Raw genomic sequence first — 25,784 nt, 5'->3', positions numbered from 1 at the left:
AAGAGGTCCCAATGATCCAGAAATCTGAATTCCTGCTCCCTGCTCCAATCCCTCAGCCACGCATTTATCCTCCATCTCATTCTATTCCTATACTCATTGTCACATAGCACAGGCAGTAACCTCGAGTAATTTGAGGTCCTCCTACTCAACTTTCTTCCTAACTCCTTGTAGTCTGCTTTCAGGACCTCTTCCCTTTTCCTACCTATGTCATTGGTACTAATATGTACCTCGATCTCTGCCTGTTCTCTGTGCCACTTCAAGATATCGTGGACGTGATCAGAAACATCCTGGACCTTGGCACCTGGGAGGCAAACTACCATACACGTTTCTTTCCTGCGTCCACATAATTGCCTGTCTGACCCCCTAACTATAGAATCCCCCATCACTGCTGCCATCCTCTTTTCTTTCTTACCCATCTGAGCCACAGGGCTCAGGATGAGCCCTGAGCAAAGGATGTTTGTAAACTCAATTGATTTGACCCAGCAGAGCCAAGTCCAATACTGACATTATCTGTCACATTTCCACCTACAATACTGGAATGGAAACTGGCAAAAAGAGAATATGATCTTGAGATGTTTTGGTACTTTCTGGCTAGCACATCTTAATGATCATCAATTTACTACATTTAAGAGTTATACATTTGCTTGATTTCATATTACTAAAGCATCAACCAAGACTTTTTCTCAAAATATTGTTTGTAACATATGCTGAGATTTGCTTCCACATTCCATCACTGTCTTGGGTTGCATTTGTAACTCTTTTCTGCTGTGATTAGACTATTGATACAAGGATTCCTCATAGGATGGTAAGTCCTCCCTGAATGTGGCAGAATTTATCTCTGGATTCAATCATTCCCCATGTTTCTAGCAATTTGTGTAAATCGAGAGATGAGTACTAGAGTCAAAGAGCTGAATGATATGAACAAGACAGCAATCCTTTTTACAGATAGTTTTTCTTACATGTACTACAGAAATCTGCATTTTTTGACTGTGGAATCCTCGTTCATAAATGGGGTAAAACCTAAATCTCTTTGAAATCAACTGAGCGGTGGCACTTCCAAATAAAATTGGTGACTGGTTTAAAAAGCAACTTTTAAATATATAGTCAGTTTGCAAAAGCATTTTGAAATGTAAATATCTTAGAAATGGCTATTTCAGCAGTCCTTAATTATGTTAAAGTACCACTATGTTATTTCAAAATTTACTTGTTGCTCCTCGTTGCCTACATATGGCATTCTGATTTGTGACATCAGAGCTGTTGGAAAGTCATGAAATGTAATCCAGCTTGCCAAAGAGCTATGTATCTCAGCTGGTGCATTAGCTGTGTGCTAGAGGAACCCAAAGCCATTCACTTCATTCTCCAGCCTCACATCTGTTTCTCAGCCTTTTTGAATTTATACCGTGTTCTATTTTTAGAGTTGTGATTTGATCCTGACCTTCCCTGTGACAAAATGTTGTTACAGAAATGAAAGGAGAATTTGTAGATGTATGTGTTTGGATTTTCAGTAGGCAATTAACAGGATGTCATGTAACAGGCTGGTTACAGCTTCATGGTTTTAAGGGAAATGTGGCATGTATTAATGGTTACTTATTGTTAGAATACAGATTAATATTTTCATGTTGGCAAGATAAAATAGTTGGACATAATAATCCATACTTGGCCTTCAATTATTTACACTTGAGGGAGGGAGTGTAAGGAATCCATTTGCTGATGGCACAGATGTAGCTGGAGGGCATAATGTGATGAGCATGTTCAGACTCTGAGACTGGTTACAGATAGTGAATGAATGAAAACTTGGCCACTACCATCTAATTTGGGCAAGAGTGAAGCTGAACATTTTGACAGGAGGCATCTGTATGCAGGTTGTTCTCAAAGGATAAAGATTGCAGATGAGCAAAGTTCAGATGATTCTGTGTCTTGGTGCATGAATCACAAGAAATTAGCAGGCAGGTACAGTAGGAAGTTGGAAACGCAAATGGCATATTGGCCTTTATTGCAAGGTGGCTTAAATTTAGAAATGGGGATGAATTGCTTGGAATGTGTTGTGGGGGGCATGGGGTTAGTGAAAACTGGTTATAAGAATTTAGAAGCTCTTAGATAGGCACATGAATGTACAGAGAATGGAGGGATATGGACACAATGTCGGCTCAAATTAGTTTAATCAGGCATTTAATTGCTAGTTTAACTAGTTCAACATAGTATTGTGGGCTGAAGAGACTGTTCCTGTGCTGTACTGTTCTACGTTCTAAAGTACTTATACAAAATTTCCTCAATCATGCCTTTCCATCAACTATTCAGTTGACTGTTACCTATTCAGCAACTGGAAGAAATAATTTTGTTATTTCCTTGTCAAAGATTTTTCAGATTTTAATCCTTTGCAGACTTTTTGACATGTCATAACTTCTAATTTCCTGCATTCTGGCCAACCCATATTTTGTTCCACTCTCTTTAGTGCCATAGCCTTCACCCAATGAACAACAGGTGTGACCTTGCTGGAGTAGAAATTGTGATGTCATGTTCAGTAAAGCACTTTGTTAATTAGCTTGAAGCTTGTGTATCCCTGCGTCATGTGACATTTTTCTTTTGACCTGTAGTTGGATCAGCTACTCTGTGGCAGTAAGTCTGAAGCGTGGGATGTGAAGACATTGATGGAATGTTGCAGACCAGATCATGGATATAATCATGACAGGTATGGGTGATTTGCCTGGTTGTCTCCACCATCAGTTGCAGCTTTGGAAGTTGAAGGCAATGTCAGTACTACTGTTAGTGAATGCTGATCTTGCCAATGTCACTTCATAAAAAATTTAACAAAAAGCATAAAGAAATGCACGAGTCTGTTGTTCCTGTTATTTGCAACATTTATAGTGAGCCCTAAGTGGTCTTTTCATGTTTGACTTTTTAAAAAGGACTGAATTATTATCTTGCATCTCCCAGTTTTGTGTTCTGGAATTAGCATTTGGATCATAGAAACAGCTGTTCAAGTACATGCCAGTGTTCTACAGAAGCTGCGTCCCAGAACTTTTGTAGAACTTCAGCAACCCGTCTCTTCCTCATACTTCAGTTCCCCCTTGATTGCATCAATGCACTTAACCTCAGTGACATCAACAAATTCATTGTAAAAACTCAGAATAAAAAGGATCTTCATAAATTCCATATTGCATTATGAAACAAATTGCATTTCTGAGCTCTAGTTCTAGTCTTGCTTAAGTTGAAGCTTGTCCATATCTACTATTATATCTTGTTACCTAAACTTGACAAGAGCTGTTAGCTTTAGTCTTTCCTAACTTAGTTCTGTTCATATTTTTTGCACCACCTCTGTGCTTCCATCCTCACAAGAAACCAGAACTGTAAAGTGCCTAACTAAAGTTTTAGCTATCATTAATGTGATTTTCAATTTCTCCTCCCTCAGGAACTCTACCCAATATGTTTTTGTTTTTATGATCATTAACCTCTAGTGAAATGAGGTTTCTCTGTATACCCAGAAACTTTGGTTTCTTTACCCCTTTTAGAATGTTGTCCAAAGAAATGTGGAGATTCTGTACTGCTGGTGTTGCAGTTTATTATCTTGCAGTTGATTTGAAGGAAGTTCAGTTGCCACTTAAATGCCCAGCTTTAAAGTTTATTAATGTCTTCTGTGCTGAGGAATTTCTTTAGCTAGAGAGTGGTGGATCTGTGGAATTCTGCTGTGAAGGCCAAGTCATTGGGTATACAGTGGATTCTGGTTAATTAGGCCATCAGTTATTTGGGGCAGATGCTCATTTGGGACACTATGCTGCTTAATTGGGCCAGGAGACTGAGCAGTTTCTAATTAGCGTCATTTGTGTGCACTTGTGAGGCTGTTAAGACACTATATGTGCTTAGAGCAAACAGCTTTTAAATAGTATCAGTTGGCAAGAAGTAATAGAAAAATTCAGAACTGTTCTGCTCACTATGGTTTTGAGTATTCAGGCTTGGAGATGCCAGAAATGGCCAGGAGAGAAAACAAAATGATTTCACTACTTCAAGTTAGGAACTATGAAGAATTGGAAGATGCAATCGTCGAAAGCATTGTATGAAAGCAGTCCATTATCTGCACTAGGTGTCTGCTGATTTTGTTCATTTACAGTTATTGAGAAGAACATGGCAGCGTACACTGGATGAATTCCTCCGTCAATAACAATGAGGAACTAATAGTTTTTTGTACTGTAGAGGTATTTGTAGTGTTCCAATCTGTTCTGTATTTCATTTAAATAATTTGTTACTCAGTTAAATGGTAGTTAGTCTTCAATACCTTAACTATTTCTATGAATCTTCATCTAATTGGAGCAGCCAATTAATTGGGTCAAAATATGCTGGACCTGTTATGTCTCAATTAACTGGAATTCTCTATTTCAAGTGGAGGTTGATGGGTTCTTGATTAGTAAGAGTGTCAAAGGTTTCAGAGAGAAGACAGGCGAATGGAGTTGAGAGGATATAAATCAGCTGTGATCAATGGAGAAGCATACTTAATGGGCTGAATGGCCTTGTTCTGCTCTTGTGTTTTAATTTCCTCTTGTCACTTGCTAACTTTGGAATTGTGCTTTTAATTCCTGAGTCCAGATCATTAGTATACAGAAAAATAGTGCTCCTTGTACTCTGTGATTTTCAACCATTTGCAGATGCAACCACCTTACCAACTGTTAGTGGTACAGCTAGTGGGGCCACTGCTTCACAGCTCCAATGTTCCTCATTCAGTGCTGTTCTCTGAAGTTTGCTCGTTTTTCCTGTAACTGCAAGGGTTTTAACGAGGTGCTCTGGTTCTGTAGCATGCCGCAAAGGTCGGGTAATTGGTTATTGTATATTGCCTGTGGTCTGTCAGATATTGATGGGAATAGAGGCAGGATGAAAAGGTATTAGTGTAAATGTGTTTTTCATGGTCAGTGCTGATTCAGTGGAATGTAAGATGCAGCTTCAAGGCTTATTTCTGTATATATGTCAATTTTTTGTTTTCCTGATTTTTTTTTGGTAGCCAGATTGAAATTTATTCTGTTAACCTTTCATATTCTAGAGTCATAACCCTACTACTTAGCCCCATAACAAAGACCGTTTAGAAACTAAATATATAGTAGATTTCAGTTAATTGGGCCATTGGTATGTCTTTGATTTATGTATGTTGTTTTCCTTGTGTGTGTTAAGCTAATTGGACTATAGTTTGTACATAGCATCAAGGCAGAGGAGTCCTCTTAAACTCTTCTTTCTGCAGGGCAAATTTATAAGGGTGCTGAGCGCCTCAAAATTAGGGTATAGTGAGGTTATTTTATGTTTGAATTTGCAGGAAAAAATTGCTGGCATCTAACAAAAGCCTTTATATTCAAAGAGACAACTGTTTTACCTTTCCCAGTTTATAGAGATGGCATGCTCTATAAAAATAACTGAATTGTATGTTACCTTTTTAATCCTTATGAATTGGGTATAACTGAGATCAGAGCAGTATAAATTACATGTCTTATGATCATACGAAAGAATTCATTTGCATTTCATCTGTAGTTATTTCTGAAGGAGACAGTGTACAGGCAAGTTGAACTTAATCCAAATTGTTTTTTTATTCCAGTCGTGCAGTGAAGTTTCTATTTGAAATACTTAGTAGTTTTGATGGTGAGCAACAAAGACTGTTCCTTCAGTTTGTTACTGGAAGTCCCCGACTTCCTGTTGGAGGTAAGCATACTTTTGACACCCATTGTTTTGTGGTTTCAATTTCAAGGAAACATCAAGATGTCATTGTTGTAAACATTTAAATTAAAATTCTTGTTTGGGCTACTAAGTGTAGAAAATCTGATTTATTCAGAAAATAAGAGGCCATGAACATAGGTCCAACATATTGCACTGATGCAATGCTTAGACCCTACCTGCCCTATTTCTCCGCCTGTTTCTACCTCCCACATTGTCAATGCCATGGTTCTCTCTGCTGTATTCATGCCTTTGTCAGTTCTAGACTTGATTCATTCAGTCCATGTTGGGGACATCTTCAAAACAGTCTAAGCAAGAGCTCATCCAAGATTTATGCCTTTATCATTGAATCAATGCTATCCTGATCTATATTGGCTTCTGGTTTAATAATAGCAAAATTATTAGGCTCCCATTTTTTCATAACACCTGCAGCTATAATCTGCTTTAGGTTATAAACTTGGTCTCTAATAAGGTCATGTATGCAGCTTTGGAGTGAAACTAGAACATTCAGTCTTCTGACTGACAAGATCTGAGTACAAAGGAAAACAAATCCTACTTTACCAGTAGAAGTGTCGTGCTCAGTTTTCAAAGATTCATCCCACCTTCTGTAATCTAAAGCATTCCACACTTTATGCTTTTCTCCTCAGTTTGATTTGGCTAAATCATGTAGAATAGGAAAGGCAAAATAGCCAAAAGGTCTTGCTTGTTATAAGAAGGCTTGATGTCTTGGATACTTGTGTATGTATGTGGGGAGTGCGGGAAAACAATGTTCAAGCTTGTGCTTTAGCTTCGAGATCTGCTTAAACCTTAAATATATGATTGTTAGATTCATGACAAATTTGAGTTCACACTGTTTGAAGCTAATAAGTTCTTGTGTTTTGTAGGGTTTCGAAGTTTGAACCCTCCACTGACCATTGTCCGCAAGACCTTTGAGTCTACAGAAAATCCTGATGATTTCTTACCCTCTGTAATGACCTGTGTTAATTATCTCAAGTTGCCAGATTACTCCAGTATCGACATAATGCGTGAAAAACTTTTAATAGCTGCTAGAGAAGGGCAGCAGTCGTTCCATCTCTCCTGATCACAGCATCTGAATCTTCAAGCTGCCTGTTACAACAAATGAGAAAAATCATGATTTATTTTCTAAGTGTATCACTGCATCAAGGCAATGTGTACAGCGTACTTGTTGTAGAAATGGCTTGGTATGCTACAATTCTTCAACAAAAAGACATAGATGGTATATTTATTAAAATAGCCCCTACGGACTGAAATTGATAAAACACCCCAAAGTTAATGCAAGATTTAAACAAATAAATTCTTTTAAGTTCTTGTTAATTTAACAATTATTTGGGTGCAGTTTTTAAATTGCTTTTTTTTTTGCTGTGTGGTATTCAAATTCAAAGGAAAGGGATGTTTATCTTTCAGGATGACGGAACAATAAAATGTCACTGTGCAGTTTGATATTGGTGTGTATATCCATCTGGAGCCTATATTTCTGGTGATTTTTTTTGTTTCCAAAGATTAATATGTACAAACATACAGAAATGACTTGCTTATACCTTGCATAAAATAATTTAACCTCTGGTTAGTGTCATTTGCATTTTTCTTGTCAATCTTCACCTTCATCTGGTTTGTCTTTTTACGTTTAACTCATCTGCACTTGTGTGATGTAACATATGGTTCTGATTTTGTGTGTAAAGTTTCCTAATCCCACAACATAACAATAGGTTAAGCTAAGAGCTTGGAGATTTCACCTTTTCTTAACCTACTTCAACCTCAATTGTATCATAGTCTAAAATTTATTCCTCTTTACAATATTCAGATTCTAGTGCTTGCCTTTAGTTTTGTTGCAAACAATAGGACTGTTGGCAGAAGCCTTTAATCACACACTAGAATTGTTTACAGAATGATTTCAGGCAACAATTCTCAACAATGCTGAGGAAACTTTCTCCTTTTAACCACCTTAAATTTGGTAGTTTAAACCAATGTTGAGCTGGTTAGGCTGTTATTTAAGGGGCTGGTAGCTTTTCCAGTTGGTGTAAAACTTTAAAAGTTCTACTTGCTGTTATAGTTGGACAGTTGCTTTATCTTGTTTAATTTACCTTGTAGTTCAATTAATTGTTTTTTGCACTGCTAGCTTTGAACAAAAGTAATAGTTGAGCTCTCTTGGTTTGATAAGGATAGTGCACCCTGTAAACACTGCTCTGTCCAACTGTTCATGTGCTGGTTTCTGAAATCTGCAATAACTACTCATCAGGTTAATGTTTTTACCTGAACATAAATAAATAAAATGTTTGACTCAGTTTTTGTATAATTATTTTGTATTCAGCAACCAAACTTTTCTGATTCAGGGATAGTGCCAAAGTGTCTTTTTTAATTAAAGTTGTGTTGGAGTTTGAGTAAATAAAAGTGGAAATATTTGATGTGGTTGTGATGCTTGGAGGACTATTGGTTTCAGTGGCCCTCTTTTTATGTAAAAATATCAAATGTTTAAAAATCTATCCTTCTATAGTGTGGAGAATTGATTTGAGGGATCTGGCTGGGAGAAGTTGGTCTAACTTGGAAAATAAATTAATTATTTCCATTAATAAATAACCAAACATTAAAATGGTTTGATTTTATAACTACTTTGCTGGCCTTCACTCTGTCTGCCTCTAACTCCTGGTCACATTAGCTTGATAAAAAATAAGTTTGCATAATTTCGGGCTTACTGGTTGCAAAGATGGTAAGAGGAAAAAAAATTAGAATAATTTGAGCAGAACCTTCCATTTCTCCTCTCCCTTCTCCCAGAAAAGACAGTTTCAGCATGCTTGTTAGTTGTGCAAATATTTCACTTGTGTAGCTACATTAATGGCTCACAATATTGTAGCTAGAAAACCTCGCCTATTGGCTGAGTTACTTTGTAACCATGGAAATTGTTTGAAATAAGAAGCCAGTGCGCTGACCAGTCTTGAAGGAGAGCTGCTGGGCGATGCTCAGCAGGTCAGGCAGCATCTGTGGAAGCAATGGGATAAAGTGTCCTGATGCAGTGTCCTCACCTGAAACAATAATTCCTTTGCTCCATAGATGATGCCATCCACTGGGTTCCTCCAGCAGCTTGTTTTACACAAGGCAAATGGCTGGGGTTGAGAGGGATGATCCTCAGTAAGTTTTAATGAATTGTTTAGAAGTTGAGATAATATCCAACATTTTATCTTCAGTATATAGATATCAAATAGGCTTTTACTGCATTACCCATTTGATCTATTTGTTACAGTTCCATCATTTTGTGAAATCACTGTTTTATGCTTACAGAACAAAAACATGCTAACTTCAGCCCCATATTTGTTGCTTCATCCCATAGTTGTACTTGTTTTATCTGCCTTTTTAGTTCTTGTTAGTGTATAAATATTAAAAGCCTGAAATGGCATCCTTCAAACCTGAGTAGGTATTGAATCATTTATCAAAAGGTGCATTTTTCAAATCTTTGGTAAAAGTATGAGCAATAACCAATACCATGTCAATTTGACTGAATAGCATACTTTGATTAGTTATTGGACTTGAAATTACCTTTTTCAACATTTTAAGTCCTCTGCATTTAATGGCAAGATTACACTCCCTGCTCTTTCCATATGCAACTATCATTTGTGGTTATAGAAGAGATGCACTGAGTCGACCCTGCAGTGAGCATAAAACTTCCTCCACACTGGATAACATTCAAGAACTTTAAATCATGATGGGTCCATACAGTTTGAGAAGAGGCTATTCAATCGCTAGAATGTTTTCATTATAGTTCTGGAAACCTATTCCTGCAATTCTGTTTTTCTACCTCGTTTCCATCTTTTCTCAATGAAAGGAATTGATCCAATTTCCCTTTGAATACTTTACAATTTGCAATTATGCAAAACTGGTTTCTGATTGCACGTGATGCACGGAAGGGAAAATGTATAAAACAACTGTTTTTCAAACCGATATTCATGAATCTATCATGATGTAAAATACTTTTGTGTATACCCAAAATTTGGTTTAATCTCAAAACTTAAAAGTTTTTACTTATAAGATGTTAATTCATAGGAAACTTTAGGGTTTAATGTGTACAATTTAGCTGGCACTGTGACTCGATTGTTTACTGAAACAGCTCTGTAAGATACCTTTTTCATGTCTGCATTGTGAAGTGAATTGGCTGAAACGATTCTGGAATAAGTGGAGCAATGAAGGCAGCCATGAAAGCTAGTTAGCATCTGTTGTTTAGAAAGAAATTCTTCTCTGGGTCTTTCTTACTGATACTTCGTGTCATGAAAGACAGAAAAGGTACAAACCTTTATCTCAACGACTTATAAATAGCTGGATTTGAAAGGGAAAACATGAAGGTTGTGTTCCTACCCAGAGAGATAAAACAGGGTAATGTAATTAATCCGTCTACTATTCAAAAGTATTGTGCATCTTAACTTGGTTGGATACAATAAACAATGTTGTGAACTTAATAAAGTGTTGGCAATTGCATTGCTTAGTCATTAATGGTGAGATCAGCTTAAAAACAAAGCTCGAATTGGATAGCTGATGGATTTAGAACACCTGTAAGATGGTGCTGATGACCAACAGTAACATTTTGTAGGCAATTCACAAAACTACTAGACACTCTGGTAGATGCTCTTCTGAACTGCGATCACTGCAGTCATTTCCCTTCGAGGGATGGATTTTTGAACTGACTAAACAAATATGTTTGCGATCTCCTGGGGGATTCAGTGAACTAGACTCGAGAGTGCTGCTGGGACTGAGGCTAGACGCAGTGTCAAAGCCTAATAGTGGAAGACGAACCTACACTCAGCTCCATTGATCCACAACAGAGCCAAGGAAGATTAAAGCCATCAAACTAGTGTGGAAAATGAGCAGGTGTGCAGCCTGTCTGCTTGAGCAGCCTCTTCGCTCCTCTCACTACCACTGTCAGGCAGTAGTAGTGCAGCAGTCTTGTATCCCATGCCACCAAGACGGATCAGTTGTTCTATAGCCACTGGACTCAATACAGTCTTCATTCACCTCACCGCTGAGTTGCCTCCACAGCTGTGGACTCTATTTCAGGGATTCTGCAGTTTACTGAGAGTGTCATTTACTCTTTTTTTTACCCTTTGTGCGATTTTTGTCCTCTTTTGCTATGCGGCAGTCTTTGCTTCCTTTTCGTGAATTCTGTTTTTGTTTTTGAGTGCCTGCAAGAACATGAATAGCAAAGCTGTATATGCTATACATACTTTGATAATAAATTTGAACTTTGAAGCTGCAACTAATTTTTTTGTGATGCTTGTGCTAGATCGTATTACAATTTTGCAAAATGTGGATGTATAATTTTTGAATTTAGGATTGCTTATGGACCATAAACCCAATCTGGTAATAAGTGGCATCTAAATTTCAAATGTGTATTTCATGAATGCAAGAGAGGTGATTTTGGTTCTAAGTTCAGGTGATCGGTCTGAGCATCATTGTCCTGTCTCCTAACAAATTAATTTGATATCCCGTTCAATTGGTGTCCCATATAAATGCTTGGTTTATATTGTTACAACAGTTAAGATTTTTAATCAGTCCTAAATTAAAATTGGGCAAAATCAGCATTGTTGCAGTTTGAGAAAGCAATATGACATCAAAAGGTCCTCAGGCTTTGCCATATCTCTCTGCTTCTCAAATGAAAAATCTACCTATAAGGCATTGATCATACTGCACTTGGAATTTTGTGAGCAGATTGTGAGAAGTTCCAGTGGAGCTTCACAAGAACTATTCTGGGAACGAAAGGGCTAATGTATAAGGATGTTTGATGCCTCTGGCCTGTACTCAGGAGTTTAGAAGAATGAGGGGTGATCTTTAAATCAATTATTGAATATTGAAAGAGGACATGGAATGGATGTTTTTGATAGTGGGAGCATCTGGAACAGAGGGCTCAGTCTCAGAATGTGAGGACATCCCCTTAGAACAGATGAAAATTTTATTTACCCAGTGGTTGGTGAATCTGTGAAATTCATTGCCACAAATGGTTGTGGAAGTCAAGGCATTAGATCCATTTAAAGTGGAAGTTGATAGGTATTTAATTAGTCAGTGGCAAAGGTTAAAAGAGATAATGAATCAGTCATGATGGAATGGTGCAGTAGGCTCAATTGGCATAACTGTTTCTATGTCTTGTGAGTTAGTTGCTCGATCAGCAAGCATCCTTTGGTTAGAGTTCGAATTTAATTATTGAACACATGAATATAGCCAAATGAAACTCTTCATCCAGGTCCAAGGTGAAAAACACTGCACATAGCATATATAGTTACAATTTCAGAAAAATATAGTCACAATGAAAATAAATAATATGGTCCCAGGTGCTTCAGCTGTAGATTGATGGCAAGTTATCCTGGTCCAGCTTCTTCCACCGAGAAAGCACTGAAAGGCGGCGGGGGGGTTAGTGCCCAATCCAGTATGCTGACAGCGGCTTCTGCTCTGGGCAACTGCACATGGCATAGGCTTTGTTGTCACCACAACCAAGCCAACACAGCTCCGTCACCACCAGTGAACAAGATTTGCATTGTTCATTGTTACCAGTGTCTAACAGGGTTTTTGATTACGAGAAAAAGTCCATGAAAATTACTCGCTCTGTTTGATGGACTGCACAATGATACAATTCCAGGCAACAAAACAACAATGGTATGCAATAAGTCCAGCTCCATTCCTATCGAGCAACTCTGTGATGGGGTGAACCTGCAGTGTGTGATGTTCTTGGTATCCTGCTGTGACTTGTGATTGTAAAAAAAAGAGACAAGACAAACAAATATGCCTTGGATGGGATGCGGAGTGGCTGTTGTATCAGAGTGCCATCTCACCGGAAATTGTTATTCCTTAACTAACCTACCTCTAGTCAGTAGGAGTACATTTGCCATAGCTGGGGGGGGGGGGGGGGTGTAAACAGGAAGCTGCGATGACGGGATAGATGGTTTACACTGATCATTTGAAAGAATTTGTATTCTCTATCATTTTTGCAAGATCCCTGTGAAATCTCTCGTGTCTGCATTTACAAGTGTACTTGAATTCCCTTTCAATACAACATGTTTTCTTAACTGCCTGCTGTAGTTCTAAACCAACTTTTCTCATTTGTGTACAGGAACACAACGATTTTTATGAATGCCAACTTTTCGCAGTCCTTCACCTTTTTAGAGAGAACTTCACACTTCATAATGTATCTTGCTATCTAAATGTTAAACAATCCAAATCTGGCTGTGACTTTTGTCTGGTTCACCACACTTTGTTTTATTAGCGAGTTGAATATATCCAACATTTCTTTGTACTTTTAAGTTGTACGTGACGGAGACATATTCACAGATCCTTTTGCTACTCCAGCTGCTACAGTTCCTGGCCAGAAAATGGCTGGATTATTATTCCTGCTGTATTTTGTCCATGAACTACTGATTAATTCATAACCCCTTTTCTGTAAATTCTGTTTTACCAACTAACCTTATAAAGCTGTTTGATCACAATCCAACAGGGATTGGATTTTCAATCATAAATTGGAGTAGCTTGTACTGTTCCGCATCACATAGGTTGGTAATCATCTGGTCTGTTTATTCTTGGTGCTTTAGTATCGGTTATATTTGTTACTTTCCATCCTCCAGGGAACATTCTCACCAATTTAAAATTTCAGACAATCGCAACCGGTATACCGTCTGCCAGTGACGGTGGTGGAGGCAGATACAATAGGGTCTTTCAAGAGACTCCTGGATAGGTGCATGATGCTTAGAAAAATAAAGGGCTATGGGTGACCCTAGGTAATTTCTAAAGTAAGTATATGCTCAACACAGAATTGTGGGCTGAAGGGCCTGTATTGTGCTGTAGGTCTTTATGTTTTTATATCCATTACCTAGGTACACATACCATGAAATCCTGTATTTAGGTCATCAGGTGCAGGGAGTTATTGGGTTTTAGTCTCACTAATCTCTACAATAACAATATCTCTGCTAATTCTGCCAATTGCTTTATCCCCTCTGTACTATGACTCCCTCACTATTGTTAAGTTGCTTTGTGGCCAGCTGTGAACACTTTAAAAGTATTCATTTAATATTCGCTACTTTTAAGAATAATAACTTATGTGATGAGCACTTTTCATACAAATGATGTAGTTCAAAGTGCTTTACAGTTGGGATAAAATGCAAACATGAAATGAAAGATGAAATTGTTAATTAAAAGCAAGATTAAACAAACAGGTTTTGAGCTGACGTTTAAAAGTGTCAACGGAGTCTGCGTCCTTACAGTGTGCAGCTTTGAGTTCCAGACTTTAGGAGCATAGATCAACTAAGCTGACCTGTCCATTATCTTTTGAGGGAGATTGTCTAAATGTAAGGGACCTGAGAGCTAAAGTAGGATTATACATTAAAAGTGATTCTATTTTGTTTTCCAGTCCCAGACTATTGAGAGCTTTTAACAACAAGCAAGAAAACGTAAAAATGAATTCTAAAAGTTACAGGAGGCCAAGCCAAGTAGTTAGGGTGGAAGTGATGTGCTCCCTCATCCTGGTTTTGGTTAAAAGTCCAGCAGCATGGTACTGAATGAATTGAAGTTTGGAAGGCCAGTAGAAAGTGCATTGCAGTCATCTCATGTATTTGATGTAAAGGCACAAATTAGTTTTTCAGCATCATTATGTGAGAGTACCTTTCAATATTCCTTTAGTGTAGAAATGTCACTTTATGTGGGATTTAACATTCAAATCTAAATCGAGGATTATACTCGGGCTTATTACTTCTTGAGGAGCCAAGTTTATCAAGAAGTTTATCTCTTGGTTTTTGGACCATCAAACGGTATTTCAGTTTTATCTTGAAATAGGAAATCATTGCTCATGCATTTGTTTATTGTAGCCATACTAGATGGCAGCAAAGACAGTGTATTATCATCGTCAGGCTCGATCAAGATGTACAGTTGTGTGTCATCTGCGTAATTGTGGAAATCGAGTTTATGCTCTCTAATGATGTCTCCTAGGGGGGAGCAGAAAAAGGAAAAGGAAACCAAGACAGCTTCCCTAAGCAACACCAAAAAGTACATTGTATCTCTTACAAAATTGGTCTCCAGGACAGTCAGATAAAACATGCTCTGAGATATTTTAGCAAAACCAATTAAGGGCATCTCCAGAGAGGGCAACCTAGTTCTCAAGGTGGTCAGTTGTATTAAAGGCAGCACTTAAATCTAGGAGAACTAGACTCTTGGCATCAGTGCTGTCCCTAAGGTTGTTGACAATTTTGATAAGAGTTGTCTCTGTGCTGTGGTTTGCTCTAGAACCTGACAAAAGTTTCTGGAATATTATCATTTAGAAAGCTGCTGAGATGGTTGAACATGACTTCCTCAACAATTTTGACCAGGAACAGATTTGGTATTAGCCTCGTTAGCTAGTATCTCACTATTATGTTTGGCTTTAAGTACTGTAAGGGGTTTGACAGCTGCAATTTGGAAGGCATCTGGAAAAGCTCCAGTTTCAAGGGAGTTGTTGATACTTTTTCTAACAGAATTTAAAATAAAACTCTTAAGAGTTTTTTTGCAGTTTATCTCCAGTTTATTTTCCCCTGCTTATTCTAGTCTGTTCTTCAAAAATTTCAAATGATCTTGATCTTACTTTAAAACTTCCTGGAATTTTTTTTTTGTTTGTTTTCTATTATTGAGACACTTGTCACTTGGAGAGAAATGGAGTTTACTTTTCAAATTGGTGCTGAATGACAAATTTGAATGAGCAATGGCTAATATTTAAATGCCTTCCCATTCTGCCTCTGTCAACCCACCTATGGAATTTAATTCTCCCCTCAGTATTAGAGCAATCTCAATTAGTTGTAGAATACACTTTCTGGTGCTACTTGGACACATCTTCAGTGATGAACTCAGGGTGGTAGGATGTTTCAGGTCTTTAATCATCATACACCCTCTCCCGGGCGACCCAGCTGGGGGGTGATCAGCCCCCGACTTGTGTCCAAGTGGTGCACTAATCCACAGATCCCCCCCCCCCCCCCCCGGTTCCACAGCCACTGCAAGGCCTTTTCAGCAGCCTCCAGAATGTTCTTGGTGGCTCTTCTGCACGGCAGTCCTTTAACTCCAAGGAGTTTGAGTCTGCTGTAATGAATGGCCAGCAAAACCCTGGCACCCAACTTTGACTGGCTCAACAGAGATACATTAGAAAAGGGTTACAAAAGCTTGTAACACTGCAGTGAGTCACCGCTCGTTTCTCAATAAACTCTGCCCACTATGCAGGAGGGGAATCAAAAGGAAAAGTAACTCTTATTATTTTGTAGCTGGTGGTCTTCCGAAACCAAATTAAACAAATTGAGCTTGTAATGTTGACCAGTCTTCCCTTTACGATCTCCTCTCCCACAGATGCTGCTCAACCAGCTGACTTCCTCCAGCTGATTGGTGTTCTAGATTCAATCTGCATTCTCTTATCTCCAAATTGAACCCAAAATACTGATAGTCAATGAGTATGAAAATGCATAATTTGAATCATTTAAATGCTTTGTTATTACTTAGTTGTTGGGGATGTTAATCTGATTTGGATTTAGTATAGATTTATATATACTTGATAATTGGCAACTTCACATTTAAAACTTTTTATGCACGTTTTACTAAATGTTTTGTTTCTGTGCACATTCATTCTTAATTGTAGCGTAGGCAAAAATCTCTTGCTGTATCTTTGCTTTTTGTGCCCATTGACTTCTGTCTTGTACTCTTCACTTCCAGCTCTTGCACTCTGATTTGCTTCCCCTCACGTTTGATTGTTTCTTCTTTCATGTGCCTTGTATTGGATACAGCATCCAGTTGTAAGGCAGACAAATGGCCCAGTAGATAGAAATGGCAAGTGAAAATGAGCAATTGTCATTCCACCTTCAGGATAGAGAATGCAAAACAATATCAACAGGGAAAATTACTCGAAGCAGATTAGGATTTCGACACTTGTAATGTTGGAGTTTGTACCTTGTATCAGACATCAAAACTGAAAAGTTAATGACTACATTGAAGTGTGTTTCTCAAAGCTTTAATTGTTTGGGTGTAACAATGTATGAAAGCCAATTAAAAGCGGGGGCTCCTTAGAGTTTATTGCCTCGACAAAAGGCAGTTTAGTTTTGGCTATTTTACTCAGCTTATCTCAGTTAGTTGGATATTTGGTTACATAGATAACATAATAAGTTGGCCAATGGGTGTCCTTTCAGTTTTTATCTTCCATCAGGACTGCTGTTGCACTGTATCCAGTGTTTGTATCTGTTCCTGTATGCACCAGGCCAGACTTAGCAGTATCAAGAGATGAACAAACTACAAGCTCAAAGTGCCCAAACTATGAACAGATGAATACACCAATCAGCATGCTTTGTGATTCAAAACTATTGACCTTTGTTTGACTATCATGATTTTTCCTGCTATAATATTTTTAATAATAGCTTCCAATAAGATGATAGATTTTAGGCTAACTGGCCTTTAGCTCCTGCCTCTGGGTCCATTTATTATGAAAGGAGTTGTAGTTACCATTTTCCAATCTGATGGTATCTTAGCTAATATTAATACATTTGAGAGTTATGTCACACATCAAAGTATATGTGGAAAAGTAAAGACAATAAGACTTAATCCATAAATCAGAGTATCATTTCTGATGAAAACTCTTCAACCTGATACTGTATAATTAACTTTTCTCTTCACATCAGTGTTGCCTGACCTGCTGAGTTTTTCCAGCACTTTCTGATTTCATTTTAGACAGAGTAGGTAGCTAACATCAAAGTATCAATAAATCTAATGGTGTACATTCAGGAAGAGGAATAGTTAAATGGGTAAATTTAGTAGGTGGGGGAGGCTTTGCTTAACATATTCATTAGATTACTTCATATCACATTTTGAAATGGAAATACTATGAATGTGACATTTAGATTATAGCAAGATCTTTGAAGAAACGCTGCACATTCAGTTAGTGTGCATTGGATAAACAGGCTCAGCATGAACAGAAAGCTTCTGAAGCCAATTGAATGTTGATTACATCAGGAAAAGCATCGAGTACCTGTGAATAGAGGTGTCAGCATGGCAAGAGGCACTAACGTAGGGCAAAATGGAACAGGACTTGGGGCTAATACTGATGGGCTTTATCACCAACATGATAGAGTCTGCAGGTGACAAACAAAAGCAAATCTGCAGATGCTAGAAATCCAAGCAACACATGCAAAATGCTGGAGGAACTGAGCAGGCCAGGCAGCATCTATGGAAAAAGGTAGAGTCAATGTTTCAGGCCAAAACCATTCGGCAAGGCTTCTGCAGGCACTTGAAATAAATGCTGCCTGACCTGCTGAGCTCCTCCAGTGTTCTGTGATGGGTTTTTATAACTGATTGGAGCTAGGAACTGAGCAAAGGTATCTAACTGTAGTCCAATAAGGTGCAAGCTCACATTGAGGTAGATCATGAGGACAAGAGTCCCATCTTATTGCCTTTGCACATTCTCCTTTCCATTCAGGTTTATAAACTGCATTTCATTGAATTGATGTAGGAATGATATATTCAAGACAAAGCTACACATCTATTACAGTGTCACTGCAGTTGTCTAAAATTAGATTTTAATCAACACTCAAAGGAAGTGCTTTAGCTCTTAATTTCTTTGTGTTCTGCTTTATTGCTCAACCAACAGAAGTGCTCAAGAGATCCTCGTCCTCCTATCTGCTTCTGGGACCTATAGCAAGCACCTAAAGACTCTGGCATGATACACCAACAATGACTCGTTGATATCCTCCAAATTTATCCCCACTAACTACTGGGAATTTAAAACGGAAAAGGAGCTTTCAGGATGTTGAGAACTTTGTCTCCATATGTTGGGAGTAGCCTTGCTTAACAGATGAAAGGAATGCAACAACTCATGATATATCCATCCACCCATCTTTTCCTTCCCTTCAGACATTTTCTGCCCCACCTGTACAAGAATCTGTTGTTATCTCATGGACCTTATTATCCACCCAAACCCTAACAAAACTTGTGCAGAAGTAGTCAACCTCGATCCTAAAAGACCTGCTAGGAAGTATAATACATTCTGTGTTAACATAGCTTATTTTTGTGTTTTGGATATAATCCACTACAGCTCTAAAAAGGCAACAAGGCTAGTTGAAAATATAATGGTATTAATGCTCTTCATTTCGATCTGGGTTTTTTTTATCTGTAGCGATGTAGAAAATGTATAAAAAAGCTAAATTAAAAAAAAATATATATATATATATATACTGTACTGCTACAATGAGACCACACTCAGTATGGAGGAGCAACACCTCATGTCCATGTAGCCTTTAACCTGAAGGCAGAACATTGGCTTAGAACAGAAATCTACAGCACATTACAGGCCCTTTGGCCCACAATGTTGTGTTGACCATGTAACCTATCCTAGCAACCGCCTAGAATTTCACTACCACATAGCCCTCTATTTTTCTAAGCTCCATGTATCTATTGAAGAGGCTCTTAAAAGACCCTATTGTATCCACCTCTACCACTGTCACCAGCAGTGCATTCCACACACCCACCATTCTCTGTGTGAAAAATTTACCTCTGACATCCCCTTGTATGTGCTTCCAAGCACTTTTAAACTATGCCCCCTCATGTTAGCCATTTCAGCCCTGGGAAAAGGCCTCTGACTATCCACACGATCAATGCCTCTCATCATGTACACCTCTATCAGTTCACCTCTCATCCTCTGTCACTCCAAGGAGAAAAGGCCAAGTTCACTCAACCTTTTCTCATAAGGCATGCTCTCCAATTTAGGCAACGTCCTTGTAAATCTCTTCTGCATTCTCTCTATGGTATCCGCATCCTTTCTCTAGTGAGGTGACCAGTACTGAACACAGTACTCCAAGTGGGGTCTAACCAAGGATAGCTGTCACATTACCGCATGGCTCTTGAACTCGGTCTCAATTTCTCTAACTTCAGGTAATTTCTCCTCCCTCCATTTCTCTCTTTATCCATTCTAGTTACCCTCTCTCATCCCTTTTCTTCTCCTCACCTGCCTATCACCTCTCTCTGGTGTCCCCCCCTTCTTCACTTTCTCCATGTCCACTCTCCTTTCCTTTCAGATTCCTCTTTCTTCAGCCTTTTATCTCTTCTACCTATCATCTCGCAGCTTCTCACTTCATCCCCCTTTCCCTTACCCACCCACCTTCTCCCTCACCTTCCCCTTCCCCTCCTCCCACCTTCTTATTCTAGCTTCTTTCTCCTCCCTTACGGATTCCAATGAAGTGTCTCGGCCCAAAATGTTGACTCTTTTTTCCCCTCCGCAAATGCTGCCTGACTTGTTGAGTTCCTCCAGCATTTTGTGTGTGTTATTCTGGATTTTTTTTTCTTTTTATCTTTTTGCACTACTTATTTAATTTCACTTTTAAAATATATACTTACTGTAATTTACAGTTTTTATTATGTATTTCAGTGTACTGCTGCTGCAGAACACAAATTGTATGACATATGCCAGTGATATTAAATGTGATTCAGATTCTGATCTGGATTTCCAGCATCTGCAGAATCTCAAGTTTAAAAATATCATGTCTTTTAAAAAAGATAATTTTTAAAAATTTATTCATTTATGGGATGTGAGTGTGGCCTGCTAAGATAGCATTTATTGCCCATGAGAAGGTGGGGTGATGAGCTGCCTTCTTGAACTGCTGCAGTCCCTGAGGTATGGGTACACCCACGGTGCTGTTAGGGAGGGAATTCCATGATTTTGATCCAGCAATAATGAAGGAATGGCGATATGTTTCCAAGTCAGGATGGTGTGTGACTTGGAGGTGGATTTCCAAGTGCTGGTGTTGCCAGGTATCTGCTGTCCGTGTCCTTCCAGATGGTAGTGGTCATGGGGCTGGAAGGTGCTGCTTTAGGATCTTCTGGCAAACCAGCTGCAAAAGTATCTGAGAGTAATATCTGAAGAGTTGGAAATGTCCCGTACTGACTTACCTGTAATAGACCGGAGCAATTTACAATCACTGATAATATCCGAGACTGCTTTCAATACTTCTCCCCACCACAAGGGGGCACTAACCTCTTACCTATTAAGCATTGATCCCTCTAAAAGCCAAGATCTTGATTTTCAAATCAGTTACAGTGATCTCCATCAATGACTTTTTTTTTTGCATTACTGTATTTTGAGTTGTAGCTAAGATTTAGAAGGTGAAAACAAGAGTTCAGTCCCTGTACCTCTCCCACCATTTAGTATGTTAGAATCAGTCATACAGCATGGAACCTAATCCTTCAGCTGTACGTACGCTAATCCCATTTCTCAGTACTCAGCCCACACAACGTCATGCTTATCTAAATACTTTTCAGATACTGTGGAAATACCACCAGCCCCTCAGTCCGTGTGTTTCACATTTCAACCACTCGAGTGGGGGAGAATAATCTTCCTACCCTCAAACCTATGCTCTCTGGTTATAGACAATTCTGCTAAGGGGAAGTCTTTCTCACTGTCTACAATAGGTGCAACCATAGTTTTGTACCCTCACAGTTTTGTATGTTCTAATCAAGCCAAATTAGCAGTGCAACCATATCCTTGCCTTGATTACCCCTGTTCTGTATCCTGATTCCAACAGAAATGGTGGATACAGGTTTGATTGCAACATTTAAGAGAAGTTTGGATAAGTACATGGATGAGGGGGGTATGGAAGGTCATGATTCAGGTGCAGGTTGATGGGACTAGTCAGGATAATAGTTCAGCACGACATAGATGGGCTCTGGTTTTGTGTTGTTGTGCTCTATGACACAATGGCTCTGACTCTAATTCAATTTGCACAACTTGGCTCCCTATCATTAAAGAACATGAGCTGGCAAAAGACATCCAACCTCACAGGTCTGACTTCTCAGTAGCCGGAACAACTACCCTTGCTTGGCCTGTCGATACTTTTCAAAAGGAAAATCAAATACCTCTTTGACTTTCCACAGAATGCAAGCTCTTTTTGCATTCACCTTATCATTTAACTCTTTCCATTAATATTCTGCATTCTTTCCAAGATGAACTTATTCTCATTAAGATATGTTACCCAGAGTTTATCCAGTACCTGACTTTTGGTCCAATTTGGGTTTCCCATAGCAGCAGCATTCTTCCCCCTTTGTTCTCCAGCTCTTTAGTATAGGGACAGCATTCGACTGGCATTTTCATTAAATATCGTACATAAAAGATCAATCCCTACCTCCTTCGTTAAACTTACAATTAACAATGAAATTACAATTTACAATTAAAACAATGCACAAATCTACCTTATTTTGTCCGAAAGGGATAATCTCTCATTCTCTGCAGTTTTGCCCACTCCTCTTAAGTTATCAACATCACTTCGTAATTATTTTGCCGCAATCTGCACAACTAATATACCAGCAAACTTTGAGATGTTGGTAAGCTTTAATATTACTTTCTTCTGTGTTTTAAAGTTATTAATACATTACATTAACCACGTGTTACAATAGTAATGTGCAGAAGAGCATCCCAAACCTTGAAGTGAATGGGCTACAGCAGCAGAATTCCATGAACGTATACTCAGTGGCCACTTTATTAGGTACAGGAGATACCTAATAAAATGGCTACTGTGTGAATGAAGTAATGGGTCTGTTCTTTTCTCAAAGTCTTCACGGTTCTAGAATCATCCAGAATGCAAAGACAACCTTTGCCTTTTTTTTGGTATTAATTCACTAAACGATTGCAGCACAGTAAAGTTGGGGTTAGGGGTAGGCTTTTGGTCCTGTTACAATATTCAAATGCCATCCTACCAGATTGTAACAAAGGAAAACTAAATTTGACCTTTTCAACCTGCCTACACACGGTTGATGCCACCATCTTCCTCCAGGGGGTCCCAATCCTTTTCATGCCATAGACCAATACCATTATGCAAGGGTCTGTGACCCCGAGTGTGGGAACACCCACAACACCTTCCTGTTGTCATTGTGACCTAGTATGTCTGGTTCCATTCTTATCTATTCAATCACATTTGAGAAATTATCTGCAATGACTTTTCTTCTTGCTCTTTATAAAGAAACGGGATGCCTTCCAGCTTCACCTCAACACCTTCCCTCTTAACCCACTCACCATCTCTAAGTGGCAAGACCATGTCTCCAAAATTCAGCACAGGAGCAGTGGGACCATCCCCAGCCAATTATTGGGAAGACAGAGGTCACTGGACCAGATTATACTTCACCCTGCCCATTACCCAAGCTTATTACAAACCCTCTCCCCACACTGCACAAGTCCTCTGATAGAAACATAGAAATATAGAAAACTTACAGCACAATTCAGGCCCTTCGGCCCACAATACTGCGTGAAACATGTACTTACTTATGAAATTACCTAGGGTTACCCATAGCCTTCTATTTTTCTAAGATCAATGTACCTATCCAGAAGACCCTATTGTATCTGCTGCCACCACCGTCGCTGGCAGCCCATTCCATGCATTCACCAATCTCTGAGTAAAAAACTTGCCCCTAACATTTCCTCTGAACCTACTTCTAAGCACCTTAAAATGAGCCCTCTTGTGTTAGCTATCTCAGCCCTGGGAAAAAGCCTCTGACTATCCACATGATCAATGCCTCTCATCATCTCATACACCTCTATCAGGTCACCTCTCATCTTCCGTCACTCCAAGGAGAAAAAGCCAAGTTCACTCAACCTATCCTCATAAGACATGCTCCCCAATCCAGGCAACATCCTTGTAAATCTCCTGTGCGCCCTTTCTATAGTTTCCACATCCTTCCTGTGAGATGACCAGAACTAAGCACAATAATCCAAGTGGGGTCTGAACAGGGTCCTATGTAGCTGCAACATTACTTCTCGGCTCCTAAATTCAATTCCGTGATTGATGAAGGCCAATACACCATATGCCTTCTTAACCACAGAGTCAACATGCGTAGCAGCTTTGAGTGTCCTATGGACATGGACCCTAAGATCCCTCTGATCCTCCACATTGCCAAGAGTCTTACCATTAATTCTATATTCTGCCATTATATTTGACTTACCAAAATGAACCACCTCACCCTTATCTGTGTTGAACTCCATCTGCCACTTCTCAGCCCAGTTCTGCATCCTATCGATGTCCCACTGTAACCTCTGACAGCCTTCCACACTATCCACAACACCCCCAACCTTTGTGTCATCAGCAAATTTACTAACCCATCCCTCTACTTCCTCATCCAGGTCATTTATAAAAATCACAAAGAGTCGGGGTCCCAGAACAGATCCCTGAGGCACACCACTGGTCACCGGCCTCCATGCAGAATATGACCTGTCTACAACCACTCTTTGCCTTCTGTGAGCAAGACAATATTGGATCCACAAAGAAAGGTCCCCTTGGATCCCATGCCTCCTTACTTTCTTAATAAGCCTTGCATGGGCTACCCTAGCAAATGCCTTGCTGAAATCCATATACACTACATCTACTGCTCTACCTTCATCAATGTGTTTAGTCATTTCCTCAAAAAATTCATCAGACTTGTAAGGCACGACCTGCCTTTGACAAAACCATGCTGACTATTCCTAATCATATTATGTCTCTCCAAATGTTCATAAATCCTGCCTCTCAGGATCTTCTCCATCAACTTACCAACTACTGAAGTAAGACTCACTGGTCTATAATTTCCTGGGCTATCTCTACTCCCTCTCTTGAACAAGGGAACAACATCCACAACCCTCCAATCCTCCGGAACCTCTCCCCTCCCCATTGACGATGCAAAGATTATGGCTAGAGGCTCAGCAATCTCCTCCCTCGCCTCCCACAGTAGCCTGGGGTACATCTCGTCTGGTCACAGTAACTTATCCAACTTGATGCTTTCCAAAAGCTCCAGCACATCCTCTTTCTTAATGTCTATATGCTCAAGCTTTTCAGTCCACTATAAATCATCCCTACAATTGCCAAGGTCTTTTTCCGTAGTGAATTCTGAAGCAAAGTATTCATTAAGTACTTCTGCTACCTCCTCTGGTTCCATGCACACTTTTCCATTGTCACACTTGATTGGTCCTATTCTCTCACATCTTATCCTCTTGCTCTTCACATACTTGTAGAATGCTTTGGGGTTTTCCTTAATCCTGTCTGCCAAGGCCCTCTCATGGCCCTTTCTGGCTCTCCTAATTTCATTCTTTAGCTCCTTCCTGCTAGACTTATAATTTTCTATCATTACCTAGTTTTTTTGAACGTTTTATAAGCTTTTCTTTTCTTCTTGACTAGATTTTCAACAGACTTGGTATACCATTGTTCCTGTACCCTACCATCCTTTCCCTGTCTCATTGGAATGTACCTATGCAGAACACCACACAAATATCCCCTGAACATTTGCCACATTTCTGCTGTACATTTCCCTGACATCTGTCCCAATTTATGCTTCCAAATTCCTACCAGATAGCTTCATAATTCCCCTTACTCCAATTAAACACTTCCCTAACTTGTCTGTTCCAATCCCTCTCCAATGCTATGGTAAAGGAGATAGAATTATGATCACCATTTCCAAAATGCTCTCCCACTGAGATCTGACAGCTGACCAGGTTCATTTCCAAACCCCAGATACCATTTCCCAATACAGTCTCTTCTCTTGTCAGCTTATCTACATATTGTATCAGGAAACCTTCCTGAAAACACCTAACAAACTCCACCCCATTGAAACCCCTTACTCTGGGGAGATACTAATTAATATTTGGGAAATTAAAATCTCCCACTATGACAACCCTGTTATTATTACACCTTTCCAGAATCTGTCTCCCTATCTGCTCCTCGATATCCCTGTTACTATTGGGCAGCCTATAAAAAACACCCAGTAGAGTTATTAACCCCTTCCTGTTTCTAACTTCCACCCATAGAGACTCCGTAGACAACTCCTCCATGACTTCCTCCTCCTCTGCAGCCGTGACACTATCTCTGATCAACAGTGCCACACCCCCACCTCTTTTGCCTCTCTCCCTGTCCTTTCTGAAACATCTAAAGCCTGGCATTCTAAGTAGCCATTCCTGCCCCTGAGCCATCTAAGTCTCTGTAATGGCCACAACATCACAGCTCCAAGTACTGATCCACCCTCTAAGCTCGTCCACTTTGTTCAGGATGCTTCTTACAATAAAATAGACACATCTCAAACAATCAGTCTGAACACATCCCTTCTCTATCACCTGCCTA

General features: G+C 39.2%; 1 protein-coding gene across 8 annotated transcripts in view; it reads left to right on the top strand.

Moving 5' to 3' along the window:
• Positions 1 to 7,987, top strand: part of trip12 (thyroid hormone receptor interactor 12) — a 134,232-nt gene extending 126,245 nt beyond the window's left edge. For all 8 annotated transcript variants that reach the window (XM_059994041.1, XM_059994095.1, XM_059994077.1 and 5 more), the window contains 3 exons: positions 2,595 to 2,689; positions 5,570 to 5,673; positions 6,570 to 7,987. In XM_059994041.1, coding sequence (XP_059850024.1) covers positions 2,595 to 2,689; positions 5,570 to 5,673; positions 6,570 to 6,766 — 396 coding nt within the window. In that variant the 3' untranslated portion in view covers positions 6,767 to 7,987. The remainder of the gene's footprint in view (positions 1 to 2,594; positions 2,690 to 5,569; positions 5,674 to 6,569) is intronic.
• Positions 7,988 to 25,784: the final 17,797 nt, after the last annotated feature.

The sequence above is a fragment of the Hypanus sabinus genome, chromosome 2, assembly GCF_030144855.1.
Source record: "Hypanus sabinus isolate sHypSab1 chromosome 2, sHypSab1.hap1, whole genome shotgun sequence".
Lineage (NCBI taxonomy): Eukaryota > Metazoa > Chordata > Chondrichthyes > Myliobatiformes > Dasyatidae > Hypanus > Hypanus sabinus.
This window is presented reverse-complemented; position numbering and strand designations above follow the sequence as displayed.